Raw genomic sequence first — 27,975 nt, 5'->3', positions numbered from 1 at the left:
CCCTCTTTCCGCCCCAGACCCAGCAGCGCAGAGGGCAAGATGGGTCTCGAGATTTATTCAGCTGCCGCAGTCCCGCTTCTGCACGCAGCTCCTTGTCTAAAAAACACTGTACAAAGCATCAACGCCTTAAAAAATAAAACAAACAGGAAAACACATGGAATTCACACAAAAGGAGGTGACACAAGCACTACCGCGGCTGGGGTTTGGTGGCCGAACTACGAGGGGGATCCTCGCCGGGACCTGCGGCCCCGCGTTAGTCAGAATCGCTGTCGCTTTCCGCCTCCTTCACGTCCACGCTGAACTTGTACTCCTGGTCGCAGCCCATGTAGGCATCGCTCATGAAATACAGCGTGTAGTTGTGCGTCCCCGTAGCCGGGGCCACGAAATCCAGCTTCACCTATGCAGCGAGGAAGAGCCGGCGTTGGGGTGGCGGCGGGGGCACCCATCCGGCTCGCCCAAACCACGTCCCTTTGGGTGCCGACCGGCGGCCCCCCTCCTGCCCGCTCCCGCTCACCTTGGCTTTCTGCTGCAGCGTCAACCGCTTGATGGAGATGAGGCTGTTGGATTTGGAGTCGCCGATCACCACCCACCAACCCTCCTCGCGTTTCTGGCGGAGAGGTAAGAGTTAACCGGCTTGGGGGCAGTGGGGGACAATCTCCCCCCCCACACACACACTTCTGCCACCCCAGTGTCACCGGGTCTGGCACGTACCTGGGGGAAAAGGGGAGCGATGACAGGCCCGGTGACCTCCTCTTCACGCTCCAGCTGCACCAGCACCACCACGGGCCCCCCGCTGTGCGGAGAGAACCAAGACCGAGGGTCAGGGCGCGTCCCCCCCCCCCCGTGCCGGCACAGCACCGAGGGGGCCACGCCGCCCCTCCCCGCCTCACCTGCGGATGCTCTCCTTCTCCACCACCTCGTAGGAGAGCTCGATGTTGGGGTAACGGTTACAGAATCGAGCAACGTCGGCGATCTGGGCGTCCGAGAGCTGCAGCAGGGCGTTCCGGTCCTCATCCTCCATCTCCATGATGTCGAAGACGCTCTCAACCCCCTGCAAGGAAAATGTTTTCAGCCCTGCGCTTACCCGGGGCTCCTCGGTGGGCGAGGGCAGGACCCCGGCGCTTCCCCCAAGCTTTACCTTGTCCGTGCAGCGCTTGATGTGCTCAGAGGTGAAGTGAGGCAGCTGCTTGAGGTAGGAATCCTTCGACCACATGGCCTGCGTCACCATCTGCGCCAGCTCCATGGCGGCCAGCGCGGGGCTGAGCCAGCCGTTGCTGGACAGCACGTCCACGCAGGCCTGGATCAGCCGGATCGCCTGGACGCGAGGGACGGGGACAGGTCAGAAGGCAGCAACACAACGCTCGCAAGGCGAGCGGGTTCCCACCCGCCCCGTCGTACCTTGCTGAGGATTTCCTCGGTGTCCGACTGCAGCTCGGCACTCAGCTGCATGCGCGACAAGTGAGCCTGCAGCAGGAGGTTGGTCTTGACATGGGGATCGTTGAATTTGGGGTTGGTCAGCTTGTGGGGAACTTTTTGGGCCAGCTATGGGGAGAAATGACAAACCCATCAGTGCTTTAGCCCTACGGAGCCAAAAACGCAGGCAGCTTTCTTCCCCCAACCCTGCAGGAACCCACGTCCATCCCCTCCGGCCCCAGATCTGCCGCGCTGCCGCTCACCTGCCGCAGCAGGTTGTCCTCGTGGTGCCTGATGGGGATGTTCTCGTACTCGGCAGCGTTGGAGATTATTTCAATCAGCCCTCGCACCTTGGTCTTGGCGTTGAGGGACATGCTGAAGAGCTCTGGGGAAGCCAGAGAAGTAGAGGGGTCAGGGAAAACCAGACAGCGTTAAACCCAACGGTACAAAAGGTGCCTTCGGGCAGACAACACGCAGCCTCGCGTTAAAAGACAGAGTTTTACACACCCGACCGCGCACACGGCACCTTCCCTCCATCGCCCGCGGCACAGGGAGCGATGCAGAGAGCAGGAGTGCCGGCAAACGCTTGCGTGCGGTACCCGTCCCTCGCGGAGCCCTTACCGATGGTGGTGTAGTTGATGTAGTAATAGGCGGCGATCATCCCCAGGTTCAGAGGAGCCACGTCCATCTCGTCCTCGATGCTGATGCACTTGGACTGCTCCAGGTCACTGAGGGTCTGTTCCACCAGCTCGGAGAGGTGATCCGAGAGATGCCTGTGGGACACACCTGCGGGTACAGCAGCGTTGCGGCAGGGCTCCGAAACTCCGGGATGGAGAAAAGCTGCTCTTACGAAAGCAGAGCCCGCAGGCAGAGGGTCCCCAATATCCTCCAACCCCGGGTCCACCAGTGCAGACCCCTCCGCTCACCTTGCAGGTTGTAGTAGTTTGGATTCTGCGTCATCCTGCGATACAGGAATGTCCAAGTGAGGTAGTCCACCGCATCCTGCTTGTTTTCGATGGTCTTGGTGACAATCTCGGCATTGAAGTGATCGTGCATGCAGTGGTCCAAGTGCGACTCCACCGGCAGGGGCTCGTAGAGGAATTTCTTGAAGAAATCCTACAGCGGGGCAGGAGTAGAGGGAAGGGGTAAATAAACCCCAGCACCTCCAAAATCCTGGAGCACCTCCCAGGCAGCAGGGCTCTGAGTGAGGGTTATACATCAGCCTGCCCAAAGCCGGGAGAAGAAATCCACGCCCCAGGCAGCAGGCAGACGTTCGCAGGCCAGAAATTGTGCCCCGCTCCTCGCCCACCTTCTTGGATCCCTGGCACATGATGACACAACGGCCCTCGTCGTCCTGCAGCGGGCGATTAGCGTGGCCCACCATCTGCAGTACGTCGTAGATGGGGTAATCCACGTACCTGGGACGGGGAGAGAGATTTAATGGAGCTCCACGGAAAGCTACCACCGCTCTCCTGCGATTCCCAGCCTCTGCCTGGACAGGGACGAAGCCCTTCGGGATTAGGACGTCATTCCCTCGTGCTCCGCGCAGCCTGAGCTATCAGGGTGGACACCGAGAAAAGCCACGGCTGGTCTTGCCCGCAGCGCAACACACTCACGCGTGGATCTTGCCGTTGTAGTACTGCGTGTCCATGATGATCACGAGGTGAGCGGCGATGTTCATACCCCAGCAGAGGCTGCGGGAGGCAACCATCACCTGAACCGCACCTGAAAGGCGCACAGGGAGAGGCGTCAGCCCGCGGGCAGAGCACCTCTCTGGGTCACAGAAATCAGGCAGAGAAAGATCTGGGGGTTCTGTGCTCGGGCAGACAGGTCACAGCATCAGAGAGGTCCAGGAGAGATGGCGAAGTTTAAGAGCACAGCCTTTTTTGGACCCAGGAGGCAGAGAAGTGACACGAGGCTTGGGCAAGCTGTTATCTCCAGTCCAAAGACCAGGGGCACTGCCAAGCTCCGGGGAAAAGAGTTGACAGGTAGAAGTGGTGTGTCCTCATCCCACCCCACTCACCGGAGCTGAAAAGCTGCTCCACCACTCGCCGTTCCATGGCTGTCAGCCCCTCGTGCAGGTAGCCCACCCCGTTCACGAGCGTCTCCTTCAGAGTGTTGTCGTTCAGCTTGTCCAGGTACGGTACCAGATCCTTCTCTGCGCAGTGCAGGAACCTGCCGGAGAGGGGGAGTAAAGAGACCGCTGCCAGGCCCAGCAAGCCTGTCCCTCCCTGATGTCACAGCAGATGCCCGAGTGACATCTCATGAGACCATTTCCTACCACTATTTGTCCCTCAGCCCAGTGAAACAGCCCAAAAACTTGCCCCTGCCTCAGTCAGGGGGACACAGGCCACAGCACCTTTGTCTCTGGACATCCGAGGCGCACGTGGTGAGGATGTTGATGGCCGTGAGCCGCGTCTGCTTGCGTGACGGGACAAAGACGATGACCGGCTTTTTGGGCGAGTGCTTCATGATGGCGTGGTAGACGGGCTTGGCCATGGAGAGCAGGCGAGTCTGCGTGTGGCTGATGTTGAAGCCCTGCAGAGGAAGGGGAGCAGGCAGTGACGCTGTCTGGAAACCAGGCAGAAGGGAAAGGAGGTGAGGTTGCCCAAACCCTACCTGAATGTGCAGCTCCAGGGGCACGGGGCGGACGTTGGGGTGGAAGTTGAAGGTGGAGGTGGCACTGCAGCCCAGCCAGTGAGCCACGTCCTTGGCGTTGGACAGGGACGAGCTGAGGGCCACGATGCGGATGGGTCGCTCGATTTGGGAGGAGATGTAGCGCATGCGGGAGCAGATGACCTCCAGCACCGGCTGCAGGTGGCAGAGGGCAGGTTGTAGCAGCGACAGGAGGGGAACGCTGAGCTCTCCGCAGCGCGGCGGCCTCTCCTAGCTGAGCTGCGGCCGCTTCAGCCCAAGCACCCTCACCCACGGACACCGCAGGGGATACCACTCCTGAGCTTCCCAAAGGATAGGGCCCTCCCATCCCAGTCCCTCCTGCAGCCTGGGGAAACTCCCAGCAGGAAAAGCTGACCTCAGACCAGGTATTAGGAGTGAGCAACCATCCATCCCACAGCGGCTTCTACTACCGAGGCCAACACGATGACGAGCATCCCTCAAACGAGTTAGCACCCTCCTCCCCTCCCAGACGCACCCCGTTTTCACCCCCGATGAGATGCACTTCATCCACGATGAAGAGGTTGACGTTCTGGACATTCTTGCGCTGCTTCCAGCGTCGCGAGAGGATGTCCCATTTCTCAGGGGTGCTGATGATGATGTTCCCTTTGCCCAGCAACTTCAGGTCAGTGCTGGTCTCCCCCGTCAGCAAAACCACCTTCTTATTGAGACGCTCCTGGAACTTTTCGTACCAGTCCAAGAAGACCTGCCAAAAATGCAAGGGATGCTGTTGTGAACCTCAAATTAGAACAAATCCTACCAAATCCCTGGAGACACACACATGCACACACCGACATCAGCAGGTCGGCAGTGGGGCGGTGTCTCTTCGCTCCCTCAGAGAGACCACAATTAATCGAAAGACTCTGGAGACGTCCTGAGGGACGTGACAGCAAAGAAAAGATGAGGAAAAGCGAAACGGGATGAGGAAGCAAATCTAAGCCGGGCTAAGGCTCCAGTTCTCCCCAGGATGCCGGGCTTACCTGCTCTGCCAGGGCCTCCATGGGGGTGATGTACACGCAGCGTCCCTCCGAGTTCTGGAGCAACATCCTCAGGATGGCAAATTCAGCACAAATGGTCTTTCCGCTTCCCGTGGGGGCACCCACAAACACGTTGTCATCGCTGTTATAGACGGTGTTAAACACTGGGGACAGACGGACAACACAGAAGAGAGCAGGTTAGCAAAATCTCCGTGGATTTCTATCAAAGCTCTAGAAACAGGCAGGGAAAACACAGCCTGGACCCAGCCTGCACAAGGAGGAGCTACGGAAAAGGCTGTTTAAGAGTTTTAGCCCAGGATCCACTGAGCAAAACGGGCTCTAGTCTGTGACAGTAGCTCATCAGTGTGAATTCTCTACTCTGGCTAAGCCCAGGCAGAGAAACACGGACAGGGCAGCTTTGGTTCGCTCACAGCTCCGTCCCTGCAAGCAGCACAGATGGAGAAGTTTGGGGCCAGCTGGCTCTGTGAACCTGAGCCGTGGTGTTAGCACAGACACGGCTGCCAGGAGCAAACCTGCTGCTGCCAGACAGCCCTGGACTGGCTGCTTGACGTACTTGAGGAATATCTCAAAGATACTCTGGCCCAGGGAGAAAGATTTCAAGCCATCGAACCTCTAAGGCTCAGGGAGGCGAGGAGATACACTACTACAGAAGTTCTTCGCATTATAAACCCCACAAAACCAAGGCTACGGACTGTGAATACCACAAGGCTCACGGCCGTTTGGAGGAGGTGAGCAGAGGCAATACCCACCCTGAGTCTGGATAGGGTTGAAGAAAGGGAACTTGTCTTGGTAGAGGCTCTCGAAGGCACTGTTTCGCAGAGCCGACACGGGCAGCGGCTGCAGATCCAGCAGCTCGGTCGGAGGAGGGTACTTCTCAGGGAGGATCAGGTGGCGGAAGGAAACGGGCAGCTGGGTCTCACAGGCTGTCAGACACAGGAAAACACATTTGCATCTCCGAAAGCACTCCAACGGTTTCATCTCTGAGCTCCCTCTGCCAACAGGATCCCCAGCCCTGCTGTCACCTGGATGTCAGAAGCCTCTCCCCCAGCACAGCACCAGGGGAGGGCCTGAACCACCCCCTCGGACCCCAGGGAGAAGCACTGCGGTACAACCGAGGTGCTCCTGGCAGAACGAGACTTACAGAGCCAGCGGTCGGAGACCACCCGGATGAAGTACTGCGGGGGCAGCGGCTCAAACACGGGCACGAAGAAGGTGACGAGGTGCTCGTCCTGCGCGTACTTGGCTTTCAGCAGGAAGTACTCGTGGTGCAGGATCACTTCGCTGTCCACATCTTCCACCAGGATCCAGAAAGCTTCGGATGAACCATGTACCTGAGCAAGGGCACCTTTGTATCAGAATCCAGATCGCCCCCCTTCCAGCCCTCCGGGAGCTGAACACCAGCCCTCCCACAGCAATCCTGCCCCAGAAGTGCCCTCCTCCTCCCAGCGCGGTATTTAGCCTGGTGATGTTTAGCTGCACAGCTCACCTTTTCATCCCACTGGAAATCGGGGGCAATAGTGAGCTCTACTTTCAGGGTGGAGCGGGTAATAGGCTGCAAGTGGACCGAGAGCTCCAGCTTTGGGAACAGATGAACGTATTTGTGGATTGTCTTGCCCATCTTGGGCATTCGGATCAGTTCCCCTGCAACAGAAAGGCGCTGCTGTCAGGACAGACGGACAGCAGGGTGACCAACAGCTCCCAAACTGAACAGTGTTCATTATCGGCAATCCAAGCAGCCGGAAGGTGCCAGGGAAAAACCTCTGCCCTCCTCAGGCTGTACCAAGTCCCTCGCCAGTTCTGCCCCCTCAGACAGGAACAACCCCCCCAGTTTCTGGGTCCAAACGCGGCAGAGGAGAACAAAGAGGCAGACACTTCTCCCTGCCGCATTTGTCTCCGTACCTATTTCGTTATGGTTCAAGTCATAGAGCCGTTCAAATGGGAAATTCTTCTTCTCGATTTTCTTCACCACTTCTTCAGGCAGTTTCTTGAACTGGCGCAAAGGGCACATGGACTGCCACCTGCGAGGACACCGTGGGGTGAGACAAGCAAAGAAACAGAGACAAAGCCTTCCAAGGTTCCCCACGCTGCCGAAGACCAGCCCTCGGCCGGACGCACGCGGCAGCTCCTTTGCACCCCGACAGCCACAAGCCCTCTCCTTCCCAAACGCTGCAGGCTACGCTGAAGAATCTCATCCTATGCCAGAGGCGTCCAGCCTGCATTCAGAAAACACCTCCAAGATCTCACTTACATCCGTTTGTCAATCATCTTGCAGAGGTTAAGGGTCTTGTCGGTGAGCTGCGCCCAGCCACGGTTCAGGACGATCTCAAAGATGGCACGCATCAGCCGTCCAGCAGACTGGGGAAACAGAGCAGCTCGGCTGCGATCATCACATTTAACTCTTCCTTCCTTTCTACCCATTTTCCTGCCCAGCCACATAATAACAGAATGGTTTGGATGGGAAGGGACCTTTTAAAGATCATCTAGTCCAGCCCCCTGCCACAGGCAGGGACATCTTCCACTAGGTCAGGTTGCTCTGAGCTGCGTCTACCCTGACTTTAAACACTTCCAGGGATGGGGGCATCCACAGCTTCTCTGGCCAACCTGGTTCAGTGTCTCACCACCCTCATCATAAAAAAATTCTTCCTTATATCCAACCTAAATCTCCCCTCTTTCAGTTTAAAACCGTTATCCCTTGTCCTACCACTACAGGCCCTGGTAAAAAAGTCTTTCCCCATCTTTCTTAAAAGCCCCCTTTAAGTATTGAATTATACTTAAAAGTTCTTCATCCCAAACACCTGCAGGTGGAGCAGTTACTTGCTTCCCAGCCTTGGGAACTTGGCCTTTGTGGTAGGAGAACAAAGCTACGCTGTAGTCCTCTAGCGCTGAATTATTTTGATTACAAATTGCACCAATGAAGATCTAATTCCCATCCTCATAGGGGTTAGACCATCTCACCGCTCACAGCTCTAGTTATTTTCAAAGCCATTTATGACCACAAACTAAATTTCCAAGGCGCAAATAGTCGTCTGAGACCGAGACATGGCTGGACTGCACACGCCTAAATGGAAACAGAAGCCCCAGCCACGTTTCCTCGCTCACCTGGGTAACGTACACCATGTCTGCCATGAGAGCAAATCCTTCCAGCTTCAGCTGGGAGATGAAGGCCTGGAGGAGCACGTTGATCTGGGGAAGCAGAACAGAGAGGCTCTCAGCGCCCTCCGCACCACAGCACCTGGTCCCGGTGGGCTTTGAAGCGTGGCAGGACAGAAGTGATCAACAGGGACTGACTGACCGTCCTACGCCGCAGGACAGCGCGCTCAACCAGAGACAAGAAGCACCTGCAGCTCTTTGAGCGTCTCTGATTCAGTCCAGGATCTCCCACAGAGGGAAGAGAACAGAAATCTCCCCCCCGGGGGGCATTTACTGTGACGGCTCTCTCCAAGGGTCACTGCTCCCCTCAAGACAGGCAGAGAAGTCCCCTCGAGGGGGCAGGCAGGGCTCACCTTGGCACTGGGCTCCTCTATGCTCTCCTTCACCGGGATGGGAACTCGCTCCAGCAATTTTTGAAGCTCGAGCTTCTCCTCCTACGGAAAACCAAGGCAGGAGAGATGAGAACGGTCCCTCACAGGACAGATGAGAACGGTCCCTCACAGGGCAAGCTCTGCATCTTCCCCTGCAGCATCAAGACCGATGCCTCAGGGCTGTCTCACTCGGGACGGGCGTCTGGCTCCATACCTCCCTCACGGTGATGTTCCTGAACTCCGAGGACAGTGAGAAGACCCGAAACAGCTCGATTTCACTCAGGGTGGGTTTCAGGAGCTGATTGTAAGTTTGCATCGTCTCGTTGGTGATGTAGTAGTGGCTGGCGATGCGGCCCAGCTCTGTCACCTGCCACAAGGACAACAGCCAGAGTGAAGCAGCAGAAAGACACCTGACTGTTCATGGCACAGACAGAAGATGCTGAACAGGAACTAGGCTGCAGCAGGGGAGACGTCTCCAGGCAAGCTAAGCATAAACTCTCAGGCTACAAATCACCCAGGAAAGCTGCTTTACCTGGTACACAATTCCATACATCACAGCCTCCCCTTTCTCATCTCACTGCCTCTGAAGCAATGAAAACGCAACGGGAATGTGAATTTGCTAAGGAGGCAGCAGCAAACACGCAACAGTGACAGACTGAGGGCCAGGTTTTACACCAGCACACTCTCTGCCGGCAAACGGCTCCCTGGAATCGCAGACGTGCACAACAGCAGGTCTGAATGATGCAGCAGCATTCCCTGGGATCCATATTTAATCAGCAAGATGCCTCTTGCATCCTTTCTCCCAGCCAGAGGATGCTCCCGTCCAGCTCTGCTCGGTCACAGCGCCTTTCCCAGGTCCTGTCTCACCTGGAAGTTCCCCGTCTTCTTGTCGTACTTCACCAGGTTGTTCTTGTCCAACATGAGGGCTGCAGTGTGAACCAGATCCAGGCGGCGCTGGTCCAGCAGCGGATCCCCCTTCAGATCATCGTGGGATATCCCGTAGAGAGTGGGGGAGCGCAGCATTCGGATGTACAGGTAGGTATAGCCCAGCCAATTCACTGCATCCTGAGGAAACACGACGCACTGTAAAAGCCGACGAACACGCTTCACGGCAAGCAAGGGCGACGTTCTGGCTCGGAGCCCAGTGCTCCCACTGCTAGCGTAGGACGCAGCAGGCTGAGCCCGGCTGAATCCTGCCACGTCAACATTAAACCAGAGCTTGGAAGCCCAGCGGTACCATACACAACTCTTCTCCAGTACCAGAAAAATATTAAGGAATTATAAAACAAAAAAAACCCACCCTCCACGTGCAGACTTTTCCCCAGTGTCCTTCTCCATGTGCAGAACTCTGTCTGCTCTGAATTACAGACGTATCTACCCACTTGCCTGACACACCAGCTAGCCTTACAGTTCTTGTGGCTGCCCTTCCAGATCTCTTAAAAATTTGCTCCCCAGGCACCAAAGGTTGCAAGTTTATTTGCTCCCGTATAATGATGATGTCTTTCCCCAACACGGATCATCCTTTGGCCCCCACAATTGCCACCAGCTTTCTGGGTGCAACAAAGGGCACACGTACGTGGGGAAAGCAAAGATTTGCACTTGCCTTTGCATTCTGGACATTGCCGAGCACGGTCTCTGCATTCAGCATGTCTGGGAGCTTCGACACCATCTGACTTTCAATGGGGAGCTGCTGGTTGAGCAGGGACAGGTAATACTGCAGCTCGCCGTGGGATGTGATGAGGATCCCCTCTCCTTTGGTATCGTACTGAGGCCTCCCGGCACGCCCCAGCATCTAAGAAACGAGAAAGTGAGGTCAGCAAAACATAAAAGCTTTTAGTTTGGCAATTTCTCCTTGCTGCCGTGTCCTGGGGCTTTACTGCCAGATTGCTCAGTCTGCTGTTACTTCTAGCTGGCAGGAGACGCATCGAAATATCTCAGATGCGTCTGGGCAAGATACTGGGAGAGGAATCATTTGCCCGCTCTCCTACTGATCTGTTTCTCCTCTGCCCTCACAGCAAGGCTGTTCCCAGAACAGCTGAGAGAGGCTGACTAGAGAACAGGGAGCGACTGTACTGAGGAATTACAAAAGCAGACCTCAAATGTGCCTCAGCGGGAAAGGAAAAATCCTGCCCCGGGTCCCGGCAGCATCTTTGTTACCAGAACTTCACCTGCAGGATGTCCAGAGCACCCAGCTCGGTCCAGCGACCCTTCTCGGGGCTGTACACCTGCGTCCCCTTGATGATGACGGTGTGAGCAGGCAGGTTCACGCCCCAGGCCAGCGTGGCTGTGGAGACCAGCACCTGCAGGAGCAAAACAGCGATCAAAGCCAGGCAGAAGCCTCTTCCTAGGGAAAAAAAGGATCTAAAATGCTGGTCCTGACATTAGAGACACGCACAAAAGGGACAAAGTCTGAGAACTGTGACTGGCTCAACAGCTCAGCAGAGGAAGGGCAGATAAACAGCAAGATCTTTGCCCAAATTTCCCAGCTCACTGCACGACCCTGAGAAAATCCTTTGCCTTCCATTTATAACACAGCCAGGAAATTGCTTGGGTGGGGTTTTGCCAAAGTGGCAACTATGGAGGAGACAGCCTGCTCTGGGACAGACCTCTAGCTTTAAACACTCAGCTAGGTCTAGGGGAGACGTTTTTGCCCTCTCCGCTCCTGGCCACGTGCTTTTAGTTTCTATTCTTTACGCGAACATCAAGGCTGCCTTCATCAGGCACCAGCTTCAGTAGAGTGGGATGGGGGTTGGCTACGCTTGATGCTCTGGATTTTGCCCAAAGGGCTAGCGGCAAACGTGGCTCAAGCAGTTCTTGTGAAGTACCTACCCCAAACGCCGTGATTCCTCCTGGGAAGGGAGGCTCACCTGAATGTGCTTGTCAGCAAACAGATCCTCCACCAGCGTCCGGTCCACTCGCGTCATCCCGGCGTGGTGAATGGCGAAGCCGTAAGGAAGGAGGTCCTTCAGCTCCAGGTTCTGCAGCAGAAACACAACCAGCTCTAGGTTTTCTCCCCGAGCCGAGTAACACCAGGGAGAAAAGAAGCAAAGGCAGCGCATATCCTAGAGGAAAGGCTGCGAAACTGCACCAAACCGGCAGCATCTTTGTAGCTGTGCTCCTGCTATTGCTGTGTCAGAACAGCCCCGGCCGGGCAGTTACCTTGCACTGCTCAGCTTCGGTCCTCAGGACCTCGGTGGAGGCTGAGCCCTCCCGCAAGAAGAGGCCCAGGGTATCTTTCTCCAGGCACATGTCCCTGATGGCCCGGGCTGTCTTCCCGGTCTCTTTCCTGGAGTGAACGAACACCAGCACCTGTTAAACAAGCAGACAGTACCATCGCTGAGAGAGGAACCACTACGGCTGCCGCTGGCAAAGATGCTTGACCCAACCCGCTCCTGGTGTTCAGGGTGGGAAGAGATCTAGAATTAGTCCAGATGCCCTGTGAACCATGCACAGAGCTCCTGGTCTAATAGGGCAGCAGCACAAAAGCTCTCTCATCCTAAAAGGACAGGTCATACATTAATCAGACAGCTGGCACAGAGAGAAAACCTCTGTTCCTTCCTCTCTCAGCTGCCATCGACCACCCAAACCCACCCTCTTCTCCACTGCAGCGTTTCTGCAGGGACAGCAACTCGAAAGAGTCTGACCAGCAAGAGACAAGAACCAGGATTGTGCCAGGAACAGTAAAATAAACTATCAAACCTGGTTCTTTCCAGCATGCTCCATAATCTTCTCATAAACAATCTCATTCATTATCTGGAAGCGTTTGATTGCTTTCTTCTCTGTAATACCCACATAGGTCTGCTCTAGGGGCACCGGTCGGAAGCTGAAAGGGAAAAAATCAAGTTCATAAAGGAGCAGAAGAATGGAGAAACCCCGAGACAAAGGTCCTGTCAAAAGGTATCCTGTATTTTGTGCTACCAAGTTCAATACGCTTCCTTTGTGCCTCAATTTCCTCAGAGATTTGATGGCTCCAGCTCTGCCTGGGTTAGATTAAACAGCAGGGGACAGTAGCGTGTATTCCTATTTCCTGGAATCCATTTGCTACGCACGCACTCAGGGAGCAAAAATGGTGTTTCAGGAACTACTATAATCCTATTTTAGGCTTCCTTCAGACAGCTTCTGCAGCACATAGATACAGCAGATCCGCCTTCTCTAAAGCACCTTCTTGCAAGTATGATAACGCAGGAACCCTGGCACGCATTTTGAGGCTGTATTTAACTGCTCTGGTCCTGAACATGCATTTACCGGCACATCTAAGAGCAAAGAAATGCATGTTGAAAAGAGGCTGAAGGCCCAGCGAGACCCCGGCACGATCTGACAGATAAACACTCAACTGCCTCCACAGGAGACAGGTCTTTCCCAGCTCTCAACAGCTCCCCACCCTCTGATCGTAAAGCTCTCTCCCAGCTTTCCACGGTACCTGTTATCAAAATAGAACAAGCCTTTGGCCGGGTCCACTCTCAGGAACGTAGCCACGTCCTCGTAGTTGGGGAGGGTGGCGCTCAAGCCAACGAGCCTCACATCCTCCTGAGTCATCTCGATGTTGCGGATGGCTCTGGCTACCAAAGACTCCAGGACGGGTCCTCGGTCATCATGCAGTAGGTGTATCTCATCCTAAAGAGAGGAAACAGGAACAGAGTTATCCTTGCTCCAAACCGGCTCTATTTACCCATTTTTGGTTTAGTTTCTTAGCAGATCTGCTTGCACGGACTGAGGCACACTCATCCCACAGCTCAAAGCCCAGGTCTCTCCCCAACCAAGCACCAGAGACATCTTCAACCGCTAACGCACGTTCGGGAACCGCAATGCCGAAAGACCCAGCGCCCGTCATCGCCCCGCTCCTCCACGCCAGGGCTTTGCAGGCACCGGCGCTGCTCACCAGGATGACCAGCCGCACCAGCTGGGTGTAGGTGCGTTCTCCTCCCTTGCGGGTGATGATGTCCCACTTCTCCGGGGTGCAGACGATGATCTGGGTAGCGCTGATTTCCTCCTTGCACAGCTGGTGATCCCCCGTCAGCTCAGCCACGTTGATGCCGTAAGTCGCCAGGCGCTAGGAGGAAGCCCGCAGGAGGTTAAGCCGGATAAAATGCGCGTTCCCCGGGGCAGCGTTAGAGCAGCGCAGCCCTGAGACGCTCGCGGACAGTTTCATACTTGTCCCACTACAGCGCTGGAAGAAACGCGTGGGTTTCATAGCCCAGACTGACATCCAAAGCCCGTATCAACGCACACCCAGAGCCCAGCGAGCGCAGACTACACGAACAGAGATTAAAGGCACAACCCAAACTCATCCTCTCCCGACAAGCTTCTGCCAGAGCTTATATCCTTCTGTAAGCATAATATAAGGAAGCCACCACAATAAAGCCCATCTTTCCCAACGTACAGTTCAAGCAGGGGCAGGACCAAACCTCTCCTTACCTTCCCGAAGCTGCCCACCATCTCCTGCACCAAGGACCTCATGGGCGCGATGTAGATAATCTTGAAATCGTCCACGTTGATGGTTCCGTCGATATTAATGTGTTTCCCTATTTCTCGCAACATGCACATGAGCGCCACGTTCGTCTTCCCAGCACCCTAGAACGCAAGCAGAACCAGTCCCATCAAATTCGTGTCTTCTCCAGGGTAAAGGTTCGCCCGCAGCGGCCAGCTTTTTCTGCCCAAACCGATCATCGTTCTGGATTCCCCATCACAGAGGACCCAAATATCAGTACCCTTACCGTGGGAGCACACAGCAGCAAGTTCTCATCCGACTCCAGCGCAGCACGGTAGAGTTTGCTTTGAATACGGTTCAGTGTTTTAAACCCCTCGAATCCAGCCTGGGCATATTTGGGTAACTTCTCCACAGAAACCAATTGCTGAAAAGGGAAAACATCGAGCTCAATGCCTTTATTTCAGTTCCTTGCAGGCTGCAGGGCGTATGAGAGACCTCAGAGACACGCTGGGGCGTATAGCAGGGTCATGTTGTCTCCAGATGGCCAGAAGAGAAGCCCCGTGCCCAGGGATCGCGGAGCAGGTTAGGAAGCGATCAAACGAGGCTCGTTAGCTGGCCCGTGCACTCCAACGAGTACAAGTTATAGTTGGCTACACCATCAGAAAAGCAAACCCCCACCACGTTCTCATGATGGGACAGATCAGACCACATTTCTGCCGCAGGCAATTTATCACAAGGCACACCATGAATCAGCCAGATCTCTGGCCCACGCTGCACATCGCAGCAAGGAGGGAGCAAAAGCAGAGCCGAGGGCTCAGCGAAGCAGCTAAAGGGGGCAGGGGAGCCCTGAGACAGAAACCACCAGCACAGGACACACGCTTCAGAAGTGAGAAACTAGAAATCAGGAACTCTCTTCAGACATGTGAAATCTCTTAGCTTAAAATAACAGTTCTTCAAGAAATCTGAGAGGGCGTCACAGCCACATCAAAGCCTGCTGAGTCCCAGGAAAGATCTGTCACGATATTAACAACTCAATGAGTCATAGAATGGTTTGGGTGGGAAGGGACCTTCAAAGGTCATCTCATCCAACCCCCCTGCCATGAGCAGGGACATCTTCAACTCAATCAGGTTGCTCAGAGCCCCGTCCAGCCTGACCTGGAATGTTTCCAGGGATGGGGCATCTCCCACCTCTCTGGGCAACCTGGGCCAGTGTTTCACCACCCTCAGCGTAAAACATTTCTTCCTTACGTCTAGTCTGAATCTCCCCTCTTTCAGTTTAAAACCATTCCCCCTTGTCCTGTCGCAACAGGCGCTACTAAAAAGTCTGTCCCCATCTTTCTTATCAGCCCCCTTTCAGTACTGGCAGGCTGCAGTAAGGTCTCCCCGGAGCCTTCTCTCCTCCAGGCTGAACAACCCCAACTCTCTCAGCCTGTCCTCGTACGAGAGCTGATCCAGCCCTCAGATAATTTTTGTGGCCCTCCTCTGGACCCGCTCCAGCAGCTCCATGTCTTCCCTGTGCTGAGGACCCCAGAGCTGGACGCAGCGCTGCAGGGGGGGTCTCACCAGAGCGGAGTCGAGGGGCAGAATCCCCTCCCTCGCCCTGCTGGCCACGCTGCTTTGGATGCAGCCCAGGATACGGTTGGCCTTCTGGCCTGCGAGCGCACATTGCCGGCTCATGTCCAGCTTTTCATCCACCGGTACCCCCAAGTCCTTCTCCGCAGGGCTGCTCTCCATCCCTTCATCCCCCAGCCTGCGTTGATACTGGGGGTTGTCCCACCCCAGGCGCAGGACCTTGCACTTGGCCTTGTTGACCCTCATGAGGTTCACATGGGCCCGCTTCTCCAGTGTGCCCAGGTCCCTCTGGATGGCATCCCGTCCCTCAGGCGTGTCAGCCGCACCACACAGCTCGGTGTCATCTCCAAACTTGCTGAGGGTGCACTCGATCCCACTGTTCATGTCTCTGATGAAGACATTAAACAGCACTGGTCCCAGTACGGACCCCCCTGAGGGACACCACTCCTCACTGATCTCCATCCGGACATCGAGCCGTTGACCACTACCCTCTGGATGCGACCATCCAGCCAATTCCTCTTCCACCGAATGGTCCATCCATCAAATCCCTCTCTCTCCAAGGCAGAGAGAAGGACGTCGTGGGGGACCGTGACAAAGGCCTTACAGAAGTCCAGATAGATGACATCAGTCATCTGCTCACTCAACACACCTAGCGCTAAATAAGGGGGAACAAAGCAGGTCACCTACCTCTTCGGAGCCAAAAGGCTTTGGCTTCAGGGCAGGCACGTGCACCTCCTCGTAGCCCTTGCGCTGTCTGCGGAAGGAGCCGTCGGGGAGCTGGCATCGCTTGTTGGCCATGAAGTGACTACCTTGGGCAAACACCAGATCCTCCAAGTCCAGCACCTGTCGGGGAGCCAGCGCCTGGAAACAGCAAGGGGAAAGGGGCAAGGATTAGAGAACAACCCTCTCCTGCCATCTTCACCCTGAGACCAGAGGAAAAGCAACTGCATCCAACTGGCAAGTGCCTCTTTAGCACAGCAGGGGCTTATTCTTGGCATCTTCCTGCCCACGCCACTTCAAATGTTCTTTTTGCACTTACTGAGGACGCTTGTCACAAGGGCTAGAACAGATGACTTCAAAAAGTCTTACCTCTCCTCCTTGGTCCAGATCCATGGTCTCCAAGTCAGTATCCATCCGGGACTGACGAACACGCTCCCGGCGAGAGCGTTCCTCCTGTGCAAAGAGATGAGAATTCAGCCCCGGGGAAGAGCCGCCCAGCCTCCTCCATGGACTGCCAGGCTCTCCTGTCACCAACGGCTTCACACCCGGCGAGTCTGCGCAACCAGAGCGCCACGAGCCACGATTTCTTTCAAGCGCAGGCATTCACGTAACCAGAGCCAATAATTTTTGGCAGTAGAAACCAGTGCCCCCAAGGCCAGGACATAAACTTGCCTTCCAGGAGAGCAGATGAAAGGAAGCAGGGAGCGAAGACACACAAACCTGCAGTGCCCCAGCAGAAGCCCAGCCTGCTGCATGCCAGCAGCGCCTCCTCAAACACAGAGACGCCAAACTGGCCCCTCACATCAACACAACCAGGGTTTTTTCTAGCAACAAAGCAGGAATATGGTATTAATCCCCCAAAAACCAACCCCCAAATCAGTCACGGAACTGCTATCACCCAAAGGCCCAGCAGAGGTAATCCCGCGTGCCAATAAACCCGTTGAGTGTCACATTCCAACCCCAGGTAAGTAGGGGCTGATGAGAGGTGACCAAGGGTGTTTTATTGCGGTGAGCCTCGCATCAAGGAGGCCCAGAGGTGAAACGGTGCGGTTACAACACCAGCGTAGGAACGTGAAACTTGCAGATATTGACATTTTCCTGGAAAAACAGACATCTGAGTGACTCAAAAATAAGAAGTGGTAAATATATCGTCCTCTCAGCTTAGTCTCAGCCATCACCTAAGCAACATTTCCTATGGTTTCAAGTTCCCAGCTGAGTCAGCACGCTCCTCTCTCACCCACAGCAAACAAAACACGCAGCCCAACGATGACCGCAGACTGCGGCAAGGATCCCACGATTCCTCCTCTCATCTGAGGTTCCCTCTAGCCTTACCCGGATGAGATCCTCCTTCTCTGTCTCATGCAGCTGATACAAGAACTTCGACAGCTCGGGATCTGCTTCCATCTTCCCCATTATCCTTTCTTTTTCAGCTTCACTTTGTGCACTGGCCAGCAAAGTGCAGTACAGGACTGATGAAAGAAAATTAAGGGATAGCAGGCGGGGTTAAGGGTTGAAGCAAAAGAAGACAGCAAATAACAAGGGCCTGAGCTTCACAAAGCTACACCGATGCAGTAAAAAAGCCTCGGGTTGTGCTCAAATTACGTCAGGACAGCAGGGAAACAACAAGGCGGGATGATTAAAGGGAACGCCACTCACTCATCATCCGGTGCTGCCGCAGGACTTTAATGAAGTCGAAGGTGTTAAAGCCCAGGAGCAGAACAAGCTGGTTCTCACATTCCCGATCATCGCTTGCAGTCTGGGAGGAGAAGAAACGAGGAACGACCTGTTACCTCTGCGCCCCACAGAACAAGAATCCCTGCTTCGCGCAGAACGGAACTCAAGTGGAGCTAAACAGCAGCTACACGCAAGACCGGGTACCCGATTCAGACCGCAGATAAACATCCCATCCTCTCCGACTCCCCTTCTTCCCCAGTGAGTCACCATGCCCAGCGCACACGAACATCAGCACCAAAATTAGCAGGGACACAGACCCGACGATGATCTCCCAGCAAATGATCACCTACGATCATCATCTACGATGGTCTCCCAGCAAACGCTGACAAAAACCCAATCATCTTCCCCTTAGAAGCAGATTTTTGTGAATTAAAACTAGGCTCGACCTAGTCCAGCATTTACTTATCGTGTTGGCAAACATGGCACACCCACAATTGCATTTAATTTGAAGAAACATAGGTAACGAGTTGTCGGGGCAAATTCCTGTCTTCCAGACAGAACGGTCTTCTGAGACCACTGCAATCCTGCAGATCAGGTGGTCACTGACCTTCAAGATCTCCAGCACTTCATCCGCCTTCTTCTGGGAAACAATGGCATCATCATAAAAGCGGCTCAGCTGCCGCTGAAGCCAAAAGGCGTCGATGTCTCGAGGATGCAGATCCTTCTTCTTCGAACTCATCAGCTCACCCGATGCCACAAGCTTAAGAAAAACCCACAAAAATGTTATCTTCCTCCGAGAGGAAAGCAGACACGCAACCCTCGTGTTGGGGAGCGAGAGTTTGGGGCCTCTCTCTACCTTGGCAGAGGAGCAGAGACCCAGCAGATGCAACTGTACAGTTGCCAGGCTCGTTAATTTTATTAACGTTCATTTTGGCCTCCATCGGAGAACAGCTTCAAGGCTCCTCTCCACCCACAAACAACCTTAACTCCATCCACAGACCAACAGGATCCCCGACCCTCCTCCAGACGACCCCAAACCCATGTTTCACGTGTTCCTCGGTGACTCACGTTGGCCGAGAGGGTGCAACGGACAACGGCTTCATCTCCCTCCATGTCATCGTCGGACGCTTCGTCCCGCACTTCGCCGTAGATGTCCTCATCGCCTTCCTGTTGAAAGAGGAGTTCTAATAAGCGGCTTTTGCAAGCATCAAAGAGAAGCTTTTCCTCGACGGAAATGAATAACCTGGCAACTCATTCCTGAGGAGAAACAGCCTGGCTTGTGCTTTTAACAGGAACATAATGCAGTTGCTCAGGTAAAGGACCACGTGAGAAGATTATTTCTATTCTCTACAGAGAGGTTTTGCCAGCGACTCCTCCAACAACCTCGTACTTGTCTCCTTTATCATTCTCTCAGCCTCTTCCAAAAAACAATCCCAGGGAGCGTTTCTAGGAAACACTTCCAACCAGCGCATTTGAATGTCTCTCTTCCTCCCGATCTGTCAAGTTTCCCCACGAGATCTAAATATCACCATCTGTTTTCCATCGTACTGACTCACGATAAGCCTTGGATTAGCAGGATAATCAACAAATCCTCCCCAAGCCAGGAAGCGGCATCTAAAATAATCTGGCTTCTCCTTCCTGGCAGAGGCATCCCAGCCCGAGCTGGGATGTGACCAAGTAAAACGGGACAAACGCCGTCCCTGCGGAGCGGCTCGGAGCGAGGGGACAGGGCAGAGACTCCGCTGCCACGCTGCAGCCTCTCATCTCTTACCTCCTCATCGGACTCGAACTGCACGTTCACCCCGTACGTCTCATCGATATTGTCGTCTGCGAGGGAGGGCGGAGTTAATTCATCAGAAAATCTGGGCACCACACGCAAGGCTGACAGATCCACCCGCCCGCCCACACCTCCGCGCATCCAAAAGGTGAAAAGAACGTGGTTTGGGGGCTTGAAAACTGTCCAAACGTTTTTCTGGCTTCTCTGTGTGCAAACACTACCCCGGGGTAAGGCTGAATTTGGCACCAGTAACCCGACTTTCTGCCAGCCCCATCCCTGAAGCCGCAGCCCACGACAACGCCTTCCCATACCCATGTTCTGGATTTCCTTGTCTCCACCATAATCCGTGATCTTCTTCCCCAGGTTCACCAGCACATGGTAGCGGGTATCATCGGTCTGTCCCAGCAGCAGATCGATCTCCTTCCGCCTCTCCTTATCGCGCAGCTTCTCGTTCTTCAGTACCGCCAGGACCTCGTCGGCGGCTCCGCAGAGGATGTCGCGCGGCTGCCAAAGGAGTAACGCGTCACACGGAGAAGAAATTTGCTGGGTGAAGGGTACGGTGTCGGTCCCTCCTAGTTCTGGACCCTCATAGAGGCACCGAAAGGCCACCCCCACAACGAAAGCGCCACCGCAACGTCCCCGAGCCCAAAAGCCAGCACCGACAGCGCGAAGCCATCCCACGGGATTACAGGGAAAGCTTAAAACATCCAAGGGCCGGATCTTACAGGCTTTGAATCCTCTGCCAGAGCAGGGACACCCGTCCCCAGGCGTCCCCATCCTCACCTGGTCCCCAAGAGCCGCCTGAATGAAGCTCAGCAGCACCTCGTAGGTCTCGCGGGTCTCCTTGGTTTTGGGTTTGTAGATGATGCCCACCATCTCATCGATGCCCTCGGAGAGCAGGGTGTAACCCTTCATCTTGTTGATGTCGTGCCTGTCCTCGTCACGCTTCCTTCTCCTGGAAAGAGGGGCAGGGAGGAGAGGGCCTGGGTCAGCCCCGCGGCAGAGCCCTGCTCCTGCTATTTCCACTACGGCTGTTCTCTTTTATTGGAAAAATAAAGGCGAAAAATAGATAGTTTTTAACTTTTCACTTCAATTTTAGTTTCTTGACGTGGAGCAGGCGACTCCAAATGAAGAAAATAACGCCTCTGCATCTTCCAAGTTGGCGGTTTTCAGCCTGCAGCCCTGCGCTCACGCCAGCAAAACATTTTCCACTACAAAATATTCCCAACGCCGTCAAATTCTACCCCGTTTACACAACTAGAACAAATCGAGGCCGCGTTATTCAAAGACAGGAAGGAAAAATCAATCGCCCAGAGCGTTTTTCACGCAAATACAGTTCTCAGTCGGGGCTCCGCGCCCCCGCGGCTCTGAGCTCGCACTCACTTTGCTCGTCTCTCCTCCTGCATCTGGGGTTTGGTTCTCTGCGCCTTGTCCCCCATGCGGGTCCCCTCCAGTTTGCCCACCAAGGACAGGACTTCCCCGGTCGGCTCATCCCGCCGGGTGCGGTCGATCAGCGAGCGGTCGGCTTGGAGGACGAGGTTGGAGTTCTGGGAGGAGAGAGAACAGGGGCTGACGGGGGCCAGGAAGGAGCTAACGTGGGTCCTGCCGTGGGGCCGATGGGGGCCGTGGGTCCTGCCGTGGGGCTGATCGGGGCCATGGGGCTGATCGGGGCCCTGGGTCCCGCCGTGGGGCTGATCGGGGCCGTGGGTCCCGCCATGGAGCTGATCGGGGCCGTGGGGCTGATCGGGGCCGTGGGTCCCGCCGTGGGGCTGATCAGGACTGTGGGTCCCGCCGTGGGGCTGATCGGGGCCGTGGGTCCCACCGTGGGGCTGATCGGGGCCGTGGGTCCCACCGTGGGGCTGATCGGGGCCGTGGGGCTGATCGGGGCCGTGGGTCCCGCCATGGGGCTGATCGGGGCCGTGGGTCCCAGCCCCAACCGGGACCCACGGGGACCCACGGCAGAGCCGCTATCGCCACTCCCGCGCAATCCTTTTTAGCAGAACTCGCCCCGCGTGGCTCGAGACACAATTAACGGGCGTTTTAATTAACCGGGGCGTTATTTAAACACCCCCCCACACACCAGGCGCGGGTTTAGACGTTAAGCTGGGACTGAGCCTCCCGGGGCTCGTTTCAGCCGGGAGAACGGGCACACTCCTCGCCCGGGCGCTCCGTTACCGCTCGGTGCCCGGAAAGTTCCGCTTTAAGGGGGAAAAGCCCCGGAAAAAAAAACTTAAAAGAGGGGTTCAGCGCTCAGAAACCCCCCCGGCCCCAGGTAAGGGCCGTTACACCGAGCGCTCCTCAGGCAGGGGACAGCGGGGAGAACCGGGGCCGCCTCAGCCCGGGGGCGGGTTTAACGGCCCCCCCCGGGTTAACGGGGCCGGGGCCGCTCGGTACGGGGCCGGTGAGGCGGGGGAGGCCCCGCGGCCTGCGAGGCCGCACTCACCGCCTTGTACTCGTACTGCAGGCTCCGCGCGGTCACGTCCGCCATGGCACCGCCGGGCTGGAGGCCGCGCCGCCGCCGCCGCCGCGCACCGGATCAGGCCGCGGAACGGAACTTCCGGGGCAAGCGGAAGCGGGTCCCGTCCCCGCCGTGTGCGCGCGACCCGGAAGCGCTTCCGTGGGGGACCGGGATGCCTCTCCCAGCATGCCCCGCGGCTTCCCCCCCCCCCCCCGGACTACAGCTCCCAGCATGCACCGCTGCGCCCGGTGAGAGGCGGTGACGCTCCGCCGGCTTCCCGCTCTGATTGGCTGGCAGTGCCTCGCTCGGCTGCTCCCCGCCCCCGCGCCAAGAGCTGGCTCTGATTGGCTCAACAGCGCCGCTCCGCCCCCCCCGCGCGCTCCGATTGGCCGCGGCGGGCAGTTGAGCCGTTGACAGTTGAGGCTTTGAAAGCGCCGGGGCGCCGCGGGTAGGAGGGGTCACCTCCCGGGCCGCCCGCCTTCTATTGGCTCTCCCCAGCGTAAGCCCCGCCTTTTTCTCACAGCCCCGCCCCCGTCCCCATGGCGAGCCCCTGGCCGCCATTTCGGGGCCTCCCCTGAGGGGCCCGGGCCGGGCCCCGCCATGGTCCCCCACCCCGAGGGGCTGCGCTGGTACCAGATCCCCCTCTCCTCCGCCCGCATACCCCGCTCGGGGCTCTTCAGCTATGGCTTCCAGGCCGGCCTCCAGCGCTACCAGCAGCTCCGCGCCCTCAAGCACCTCCGGGTGGGCCGCCCCGTCGCCCCGCCGCCCCCCGGCCTGTTGGAGCCCTGGCCCCCCGGCCCCCCGCCTGCCGACGGCCCTCCCCGGGCCTCCCACCGCCCACGGGGTGTCGGCGGGGCGCGAGGTGAGCGCGGCCCTGCCCTGGGGATGGGTGCGAGGGGAGCCGTGACCTTCCTCCTGGCCCCACGGTGCCCCAGGGGGGCTCCCGGTCACCCCCACGTTGTCCCCACGGCCCTCCCCGTGCCCCAAGGAGCCCCCTGGTCACCCCCGTGTTGTCCCCATGGCCCTCCCCATGCCCCAGGGGGGCCCCTGGGCACCCCTGCCTTGTCCCCACAGTGCCCTGGCACCCCAGGGAGGGCCCTGGGCACCCCTGCCTTGTCCCCACAGTGCCCTGGCACCCCAAGGAGGGCCCTGGGCACCCCTGCCTTGTCCCCACAGTCCCCTGGCACCCCAAGGAGGGCCCTGGGCACCCCTGCCTTGTCCCCACAGTGCCCTGGCACCCCAAGGAGGGCCCTGGGCACCCCTGCCTTGTCCCCACAGTGCCCTGGCACCCCAAGGAGGGCCCTGGGCACCCCTGCCTTGTCCCCACAGTCCCCTGGCACCCCAAGGAGGGCCCTGGGCACCCCTGCCTTGTCCCCACAGTGCCCTGGCACCCCAAGGAGGGCCCTGGGCACCCCTGCCTTGTCCCCACAGTCCCCTGGCACCCCAAGGAGGGCCCTGGGCACCCCTGCCTTGTCTCCACCAGCCCCTATGCCCCCAAGTGGGGGGGGCCTGGACACCCCTGCGTCGTCCCCACAGCCCTCCCTGTGCCCCAAGGGCATCTGTGGTGACCCCTGTGCTGTCCCCCCAGCCCCCGGTGCCCCAAGGAGTCCCCTGGCACCAGGAAACGAGTGAGCAGAGGGCGGCAGCCTCCTGGCCCCGCTCAGCCCCATGCCAACCGGCGGGATGCGGCCAGCCAGGACTCCCCACCGTTCCCGGCGGCAGTGGACAGTCCCAGGCCTGTCCCGGTGCTGCCGCAGGCAGCTGCGGGATCCCTGGGGGGTGAGGCCAACCGTGGGCAGCGCACCGCAGCCGGGACAGTGCCACGGCAGGCAGGCAGGAGATTTGGGGGGCACTCGCCGGGCACGGTGAAGGGGTGGGTGTCCCCCATAGACAGCGAGGAAGACGAGCTGATCCCACTGAAGGACATGCTGCTGGCGGGGGACGAATCCCCGAGCCCTGCGGACCACCGGCAGGTAGGTCCCTGCCCGAGGGTGGCTTGCCCAGGCATCGGGGGGTCCCTGGGGACGTCCCGCCGCCTGCCCGGTGTTGCGTTACCCACTGAAGCGTCACTGTTCCCTTGCTCTGTCGCCCAGGTTGCGTGCCCGCGGCCGGATCCACTTGCCAACAGCCTGGATTCACTGGTCCAGGAGAAGAGGTAAAGACTGGCACCTCCCGGGCACGGAGGTGGGCACCGGGGCTGTGCTGGGCACCCCGGGGTGCCCTCGCCCTGCCCTAACCGCCCCCGTGCCAGGGAGCAGAGCCAGGCAGCCACGCTGCGGGCCGGCCTGGAGCAGGTACACGGGGACGACGCCGGGCCCTGGGAGTCCCCGGACGAGGACACCCAGCTGTCCGAGGAGTGCAGGTACCCCTCCCTGCCCACCGTGCCTGGGGGGGGGATAGGGGGGTCCACGCGGTGCCCGCTCCCTGCCCGACGCTGCCCTCCCGCCCGCAGGGATCTCCTGGCCCGCTTCGCCGTGAAAACCAAATTCATCCCCACTGTCCACCCCGGGGAGCCCGTCTTCTGCGCCCGCCCCACACCGGCGCCCACCTTGGACACCCGAGGGCTGGAGCCTCAGAGCACGTTGGAGGGGTTCTTCCTCTGGTGAGCGCCGGGCACGGGGTGGGCAGGACATTTCGGGGTGACGGGGGGGACACGGGACGCGGGGAGAGCCCCGCTCACCCCCCCCGTCTCTGCCCCAGCGACTCGCCTGCCTGCCAGGCAGCTTTTGTCCGGGACGGGGGTCTCAGCCTGCTCTACCGCTGCGTGCCCACCTGCCCGCCGCCGGTCCTGCGCTGGCTCTTCCAGGTAAGGCACCGTCGCAGGAGGGTGTCCCCTCCTCCTGCGGTGCCACCCCGGTCACCCCCTCTTTGTTTCGGCAGCTGATGACCCTCTGCCCGGACACGACCAACGCGTCCCAGGCGCTGTGGGAGATCTGGCTGAGCACCAGGGGTGAGTGTGGGGGCTGCCTCGCCGGGGTGCCCCCCAACCCCTGCCCGCTCTCACCGTCCCCTCGCCCGCAGGCGAGCCCTGGTGCCCCACGGTGCAGGAGATCAGCCGGGCTTTCGCCCACCTCGGCGCTGACCTGAGCCCCCTGCGCCGCCGGGGCCTGCTGCCCCCCGAGCTGTGCCCCGCGGACAGGAGGTGAGCCCCGGGGTGCAGCGGGCAGGAGGGTGCTGCCCACCCTGCCAGCCCCCCCGCCAACCCCTTCCGCTCCTTCCAGGGGCCTGGATCCATCCTGCTCCCCGAGACAGGCGAGCCCCGATGCCACCGGCACGCTGGCCCTGGTGACGCAGCTCGGTGACATCTGCAAGGTGGGAGCCTGGCGATGCTGTGCCTTCGTTATCTCTGCCCCGCTAATTGGGCGGGCGGCGCCGATGCCAGCTCCTGGAGGGCTGCCTGCTGGCGCTGCCGCCCGCTGCGTCCCTGTCCCAGAGGGGACGTCGCCACGGCGGGTTTTGGGGGCTGCTCGGTGACGCGCTGCCTTTCCCCTCCAGTTCCTGGCGCTGTGCGTGGTCGCCCAGCCGTGCCGCTACGCCGACGATGCCCGCCTGGCGCTCGTCACCCTCCTCTCCTTCCTCGGCCTCGACCGGGCGCTGCGTTGCCAGCCCCTGCCCGAACTGCAGCACCTCCTGCACTGCCTGCTGGAGGGCATCCGGGACTGGCAGGAGCAGGTACCCAGGGCAGGGGGGATCCCCTCGCCCCCTGCCCACCCTCCGCACCCCTCCCCGAGGGCTCCGCCCGCACCTCAGCGCCTCCCTCTCTCCCCAGCTGCCTGCCCTCTGCCTGTCCCTCTGCCAGCTTTCTCGGCACCACCACAACCTGGTTGCCCTCGTGCGGTTGCTGCCGGACCTCACGAGCAGGGGCAGGTACGTCCCGGCCCGCAGCGCCGCAGCCGGGCGGGATGCCAGGGAGAGCTGGCAGCGATGGCCTGCCAGGCGTCCCGTGCCACCCGCGTCCCGCAGATTGGTGACGGGGAGCCCGGCAGGAGCTGGCACGGCCCCGTGGCACCGTGCCAGGGCCGGGCGGGCCGGGATGCGTCTGCCTCTAATTCCTTTATTCCAGCCGGTTGCGCAGGCACAAAGCGGGCAGGATCCGGCTGCCGGCACTGCCGCCCCTTGCCACGGGCATCCGGAGGGCACCGGGGCCACGCCGGCACCGCGTGGATGTCCCGGCTTGGCGCCGGGGGATGGCGGTGACGGGCACGGAGGCGGGGACGGGCACATGGGCACGCACCGGACCCTCCCTCACACTCTTCCCCCTCTCCCCAGGGAGCTTCGCCGGCACCTGAGCCTTCACGCCATGGCCCGGCTGCTGAGGGAGCCGGCGGGCGCCGTGCCGCTCGCCGGGGCGCGCGCAGAGGTGGGTGCACCGAGGTGGGACCGCGCCGGGGCTCCGGCACCCACCGCGGGCTCCGGCATAGGGTGCGGGCGCCCTGACGCCCGCTCTCCCCGCAGCTGCAGGCGCTGGGCCGGCTCCTGGTGCTGGCGCAGCCGGACGCCCTGCGGCGCCTGGGGCTGGCTGGGAGCCCGGAGGAGCCGGGGGACGCTGACCGGGAGGTGGGTGCTCCCCTCACCGGGAAACGGGTGCCGTGGGGCGCCCCACAACGCGCCCCGCGCCCCTTTCGGTGAGCCGCCGTGCCCGCTCCCGCCCGCAGGCTTGCTACCTGAGCTACAGCCTCCTCCTCCTCGCCAGCAACGTGGTGGGCACTGAGCATCCGCCGGCGGAGCAGCGGGTGAGCGCCGGGCCCCGGGGGGGGACCCGGGGGGGGGTCTGCCGTGTCCCTGACCCCCTCCCTCCCTCCGCCTGTCCCCACAGGGCCACCTGGAGCAGCTCTGCGCCCAGCTGGACCGGCATTTCGGGAGGGGGCTGCGCGAGGGCACCGGGCTCCTCTTCCGCACCCAGCTCAAGGGCCTGGCCACCCTCCTCTACGTCAAGTGGCAGGAGATGCTGGCGGAGGGCGGGGGGGTCCCCGTCCCCAGCCCCCGTCCTGGGGTGCCCCAGAGCACCCCCCCACCCAATAAACACCCCTAGCTCCTCTGCGCCTGCCCCTGTGTTGGGGTGGCCAGCGTTGGGGGCCGTTGGCACCCCAAAACGGTGCCGGGGTTCCTGCCTCCACCGGGCCGAGTCTAGCCGAGCTGGGCCGAGCTGGGCAAAGCTGGGCTGAGCCAAACGGGGCTGAGCTGGGCCGAGCTGGGCAAAGCTGGGCTGAGCCAAACTGGGCTGAGCTGAGCCAAACTGGGCTGAGCTGGGCTGAGCCAAACTGGGCTGAGCTGAGCCAAACTGGGCTGAGCTGAGCCAACTTGGGCTGAGCTGGGCTGAGCCAAACTGTGCCGAGCTAAGCCAAACTGGGCCAAACTGGGCTGAGCTGGGCTGAGCTGGGCCAAACTGGGCTGAGCTGAGCCAACTTGGGCTGAGCTGGGCCAACTTGGGCTGAGCTGGGCTGAGCCAAACTGGGCCGAGCTAAGCCAAACTGGGCCAAACTGGGCTGAGCTGGGCTGAGCTGGGCCAAACTGGGCTGAGCTGAGCCAACTTGGGCTGAGCTGGGCTGAGCCAAACTGGGCTGAGCTGAGACAAACTGGGCTGAGCTGGGCTGAGCCAAACTGGGCTGAGCTAAGCCAAACTGGGCCAAACTGGGCTGAGCTGGGCTGAGCCGGGCCAAACTGGGCTGAGCTGAGCCAACTTGGGCTGAGCTGGGCTGAGCCAAACTGGGCTGAGCTGAGCCAAACTGGGCTGAGCTGGG

General features: G+C 59.1%; 2 protein-coding genes across 2 annotated transcripts; one reads left to right on the top strand and one right to left on the bottom strand.

The window, feature by feature from the left end:
• Positions 1 to 35: 35 nt before the first annotated feature.
• On the bottom strand, positions 36 to 22,368 carry SNRNP200 (small nuclear ribonucleoprotein U5 subunit 200). The gene is made up of 45 exons (XM_072846084.1): positions 22,220 to 22,368; positions 21,160 to 21,323; positions 20,560 to 20,731; positions 20,088 to 20,280; positions 19,771 to 19,826; positions 19,068 to 19,166; positions 18,607 to 18,759; positions 17,982 to 18,081; positions 17,658 to 17,794; positions 16,695 to 16,778; positions 16,293 to 16,466; positions 14,320 to 14,457; positions 14,021 to 14,176; positions 13,485 to 13,655; positions 13,026 to 13,219; positions 12,305 to 12,428; positions 11,765 to 11,914; positions 11,473 to 11,583; positions 10,774 to 10,905; positions 10,209 to 10,397; positions 9,473 to 9,670; positions 8,820 to 8,972; positions 8,588 to 8,668; positions 8,184 to 8,267; positions 7,333 to 7,439; positions 6,984 to 7,102; positions 6,571 to 6,725; positions 6,226 to 6,415; positions 5,834 to 6,007; positions 5,067 to 5,227; positions 4,565 to 4,792; positions 4,033 to 4,224; positions 3,773 to 3,951; positions 3,437 to 3,588; positions 3,030 to 3,138; positions 2,723 to 2,831; positions 2,340 to 2,529; positions 2,035 to 2,199; positions 1,677 to 1,798; positions 1,399 to 1,542; positions 1,139 to 1,315; positions 891 to 1,051; positions 712 to 793; positions 515 to 607; positions 36 to 397 (listed from the first exon to the last, which is right to left on the bottom strand). Exons 1-45 carry the CDS (start codon positions 22,262 to 22,264, stop codon positions 254 to 256), a joined length of 6,411 nt encoding a protein of 2,136 aa, XP_072702185.1. The 5' UTR covers positions 22,265 to 22,368; the 3' UTR covers positions 36 to 253.
• Positions 22,369 to 22,741: 373 nt separating this feature from the next.
• On the top strand, positions 22,742 to 27,266 carry FAM178B (family with sequence similarity 178 member B). The gene is made up of 16 exons (XM_072845967.1): positions 22,742 to 23,096; positions 23,666 to 23,732; positions 23,823 to 24,207; positions 24,328 to 24,389; positions 24,486 to 24,596; positions 24,687 to 24,836; positions 24,935 to 25,040; positions 25,115 to 25,184; positions 25,256 to 25,376; positions 25,456 to 25,546; positions 25,730 to 25,906; positions 26,004 to 26,101; positions 26,504 to 26,594; positions 26,690 to 26,791; positions 26,890 to 26,967; positions 27,051 to 27,266. The coding sequence occupies exons 1-16, from the start codon at positions 22,835 to 22,837 to the stop codon at positions 27,264 to 27,266; spliced, it is 2,187 nt and encodes a 728-aa protein (XP_072702068.1). The 5' UTR covers positions 22,742 to 22,834.
• Positions 27,267 to 27,975: the final 709 nt, after the last annotated feature.

This window comes from Ciconia boyciana, chromosome 25, assembly GCF_034638445.1.
Source record: "Ciconia boyciana chromosome 25, ASM3463844v1, whole genome shotgun sequence".
Classification (NCBI taxonomy): domain Eukaryota; kingdom Metazoa; phylum Chordata; class Aves; order Ciconiiformes; family Ciconiidae; genus Ciconia; species Ciconia boyciana.
The sequence above is the reverse complement of the archived record's forward strand: the minus strand, read 5'-3'. Positions and strand labels throughout refer to the sequence as shown.

Excerpts from the sequence above, each read along its gene's own strand:
- FAM178B (XM_072845967.1), top strand. The coding sequence starts at position 22,835 with ATGGTCCCCCACCCCGAGGGGCTGCGCTGGTACCAGATCCCCCTCTCC. Across the intron at positions 26,595-26,689 it reads TCGCCGGGGCGCGCGCAGAG|CTGCAGGCGCTGGGCCGGCT; the intron begins GTGGGTGCACCG and ends CTCTCCCCGCAG. Across the intron at positions 26,968-27,050 it reads ATCCGCCGGCGGAGCAGCGG|GGCCACCTGGAGCAGCTCTG; the intron begins GTGAGCGCCGGG and ends CTGTCCCCACAG.
- SNRNP200 (XM_072846084.1), bottom strand. The coding sequence starts at position 22,264 with ATGGCGGACGTGACCGCGCGGAGCCTGCAGTACGAGTACAAGGCG. Across the intron at positions 12,429-13,025 it reads TTGTTCTATTTTGATAACAG|CTTCCGACCGGTGCCCCTAG; the intron begins GTACCGTGGAAA and ends TTTCCCTTTCAG. Across the intron at positions 1,543-1,676 it reads AGGACAACCTGCTGCGGCAG|CTGGCCCAAAAAGTTCCCCA; the intron begins GTGAGCGGCAGC and ends TTCTCCCCATAG.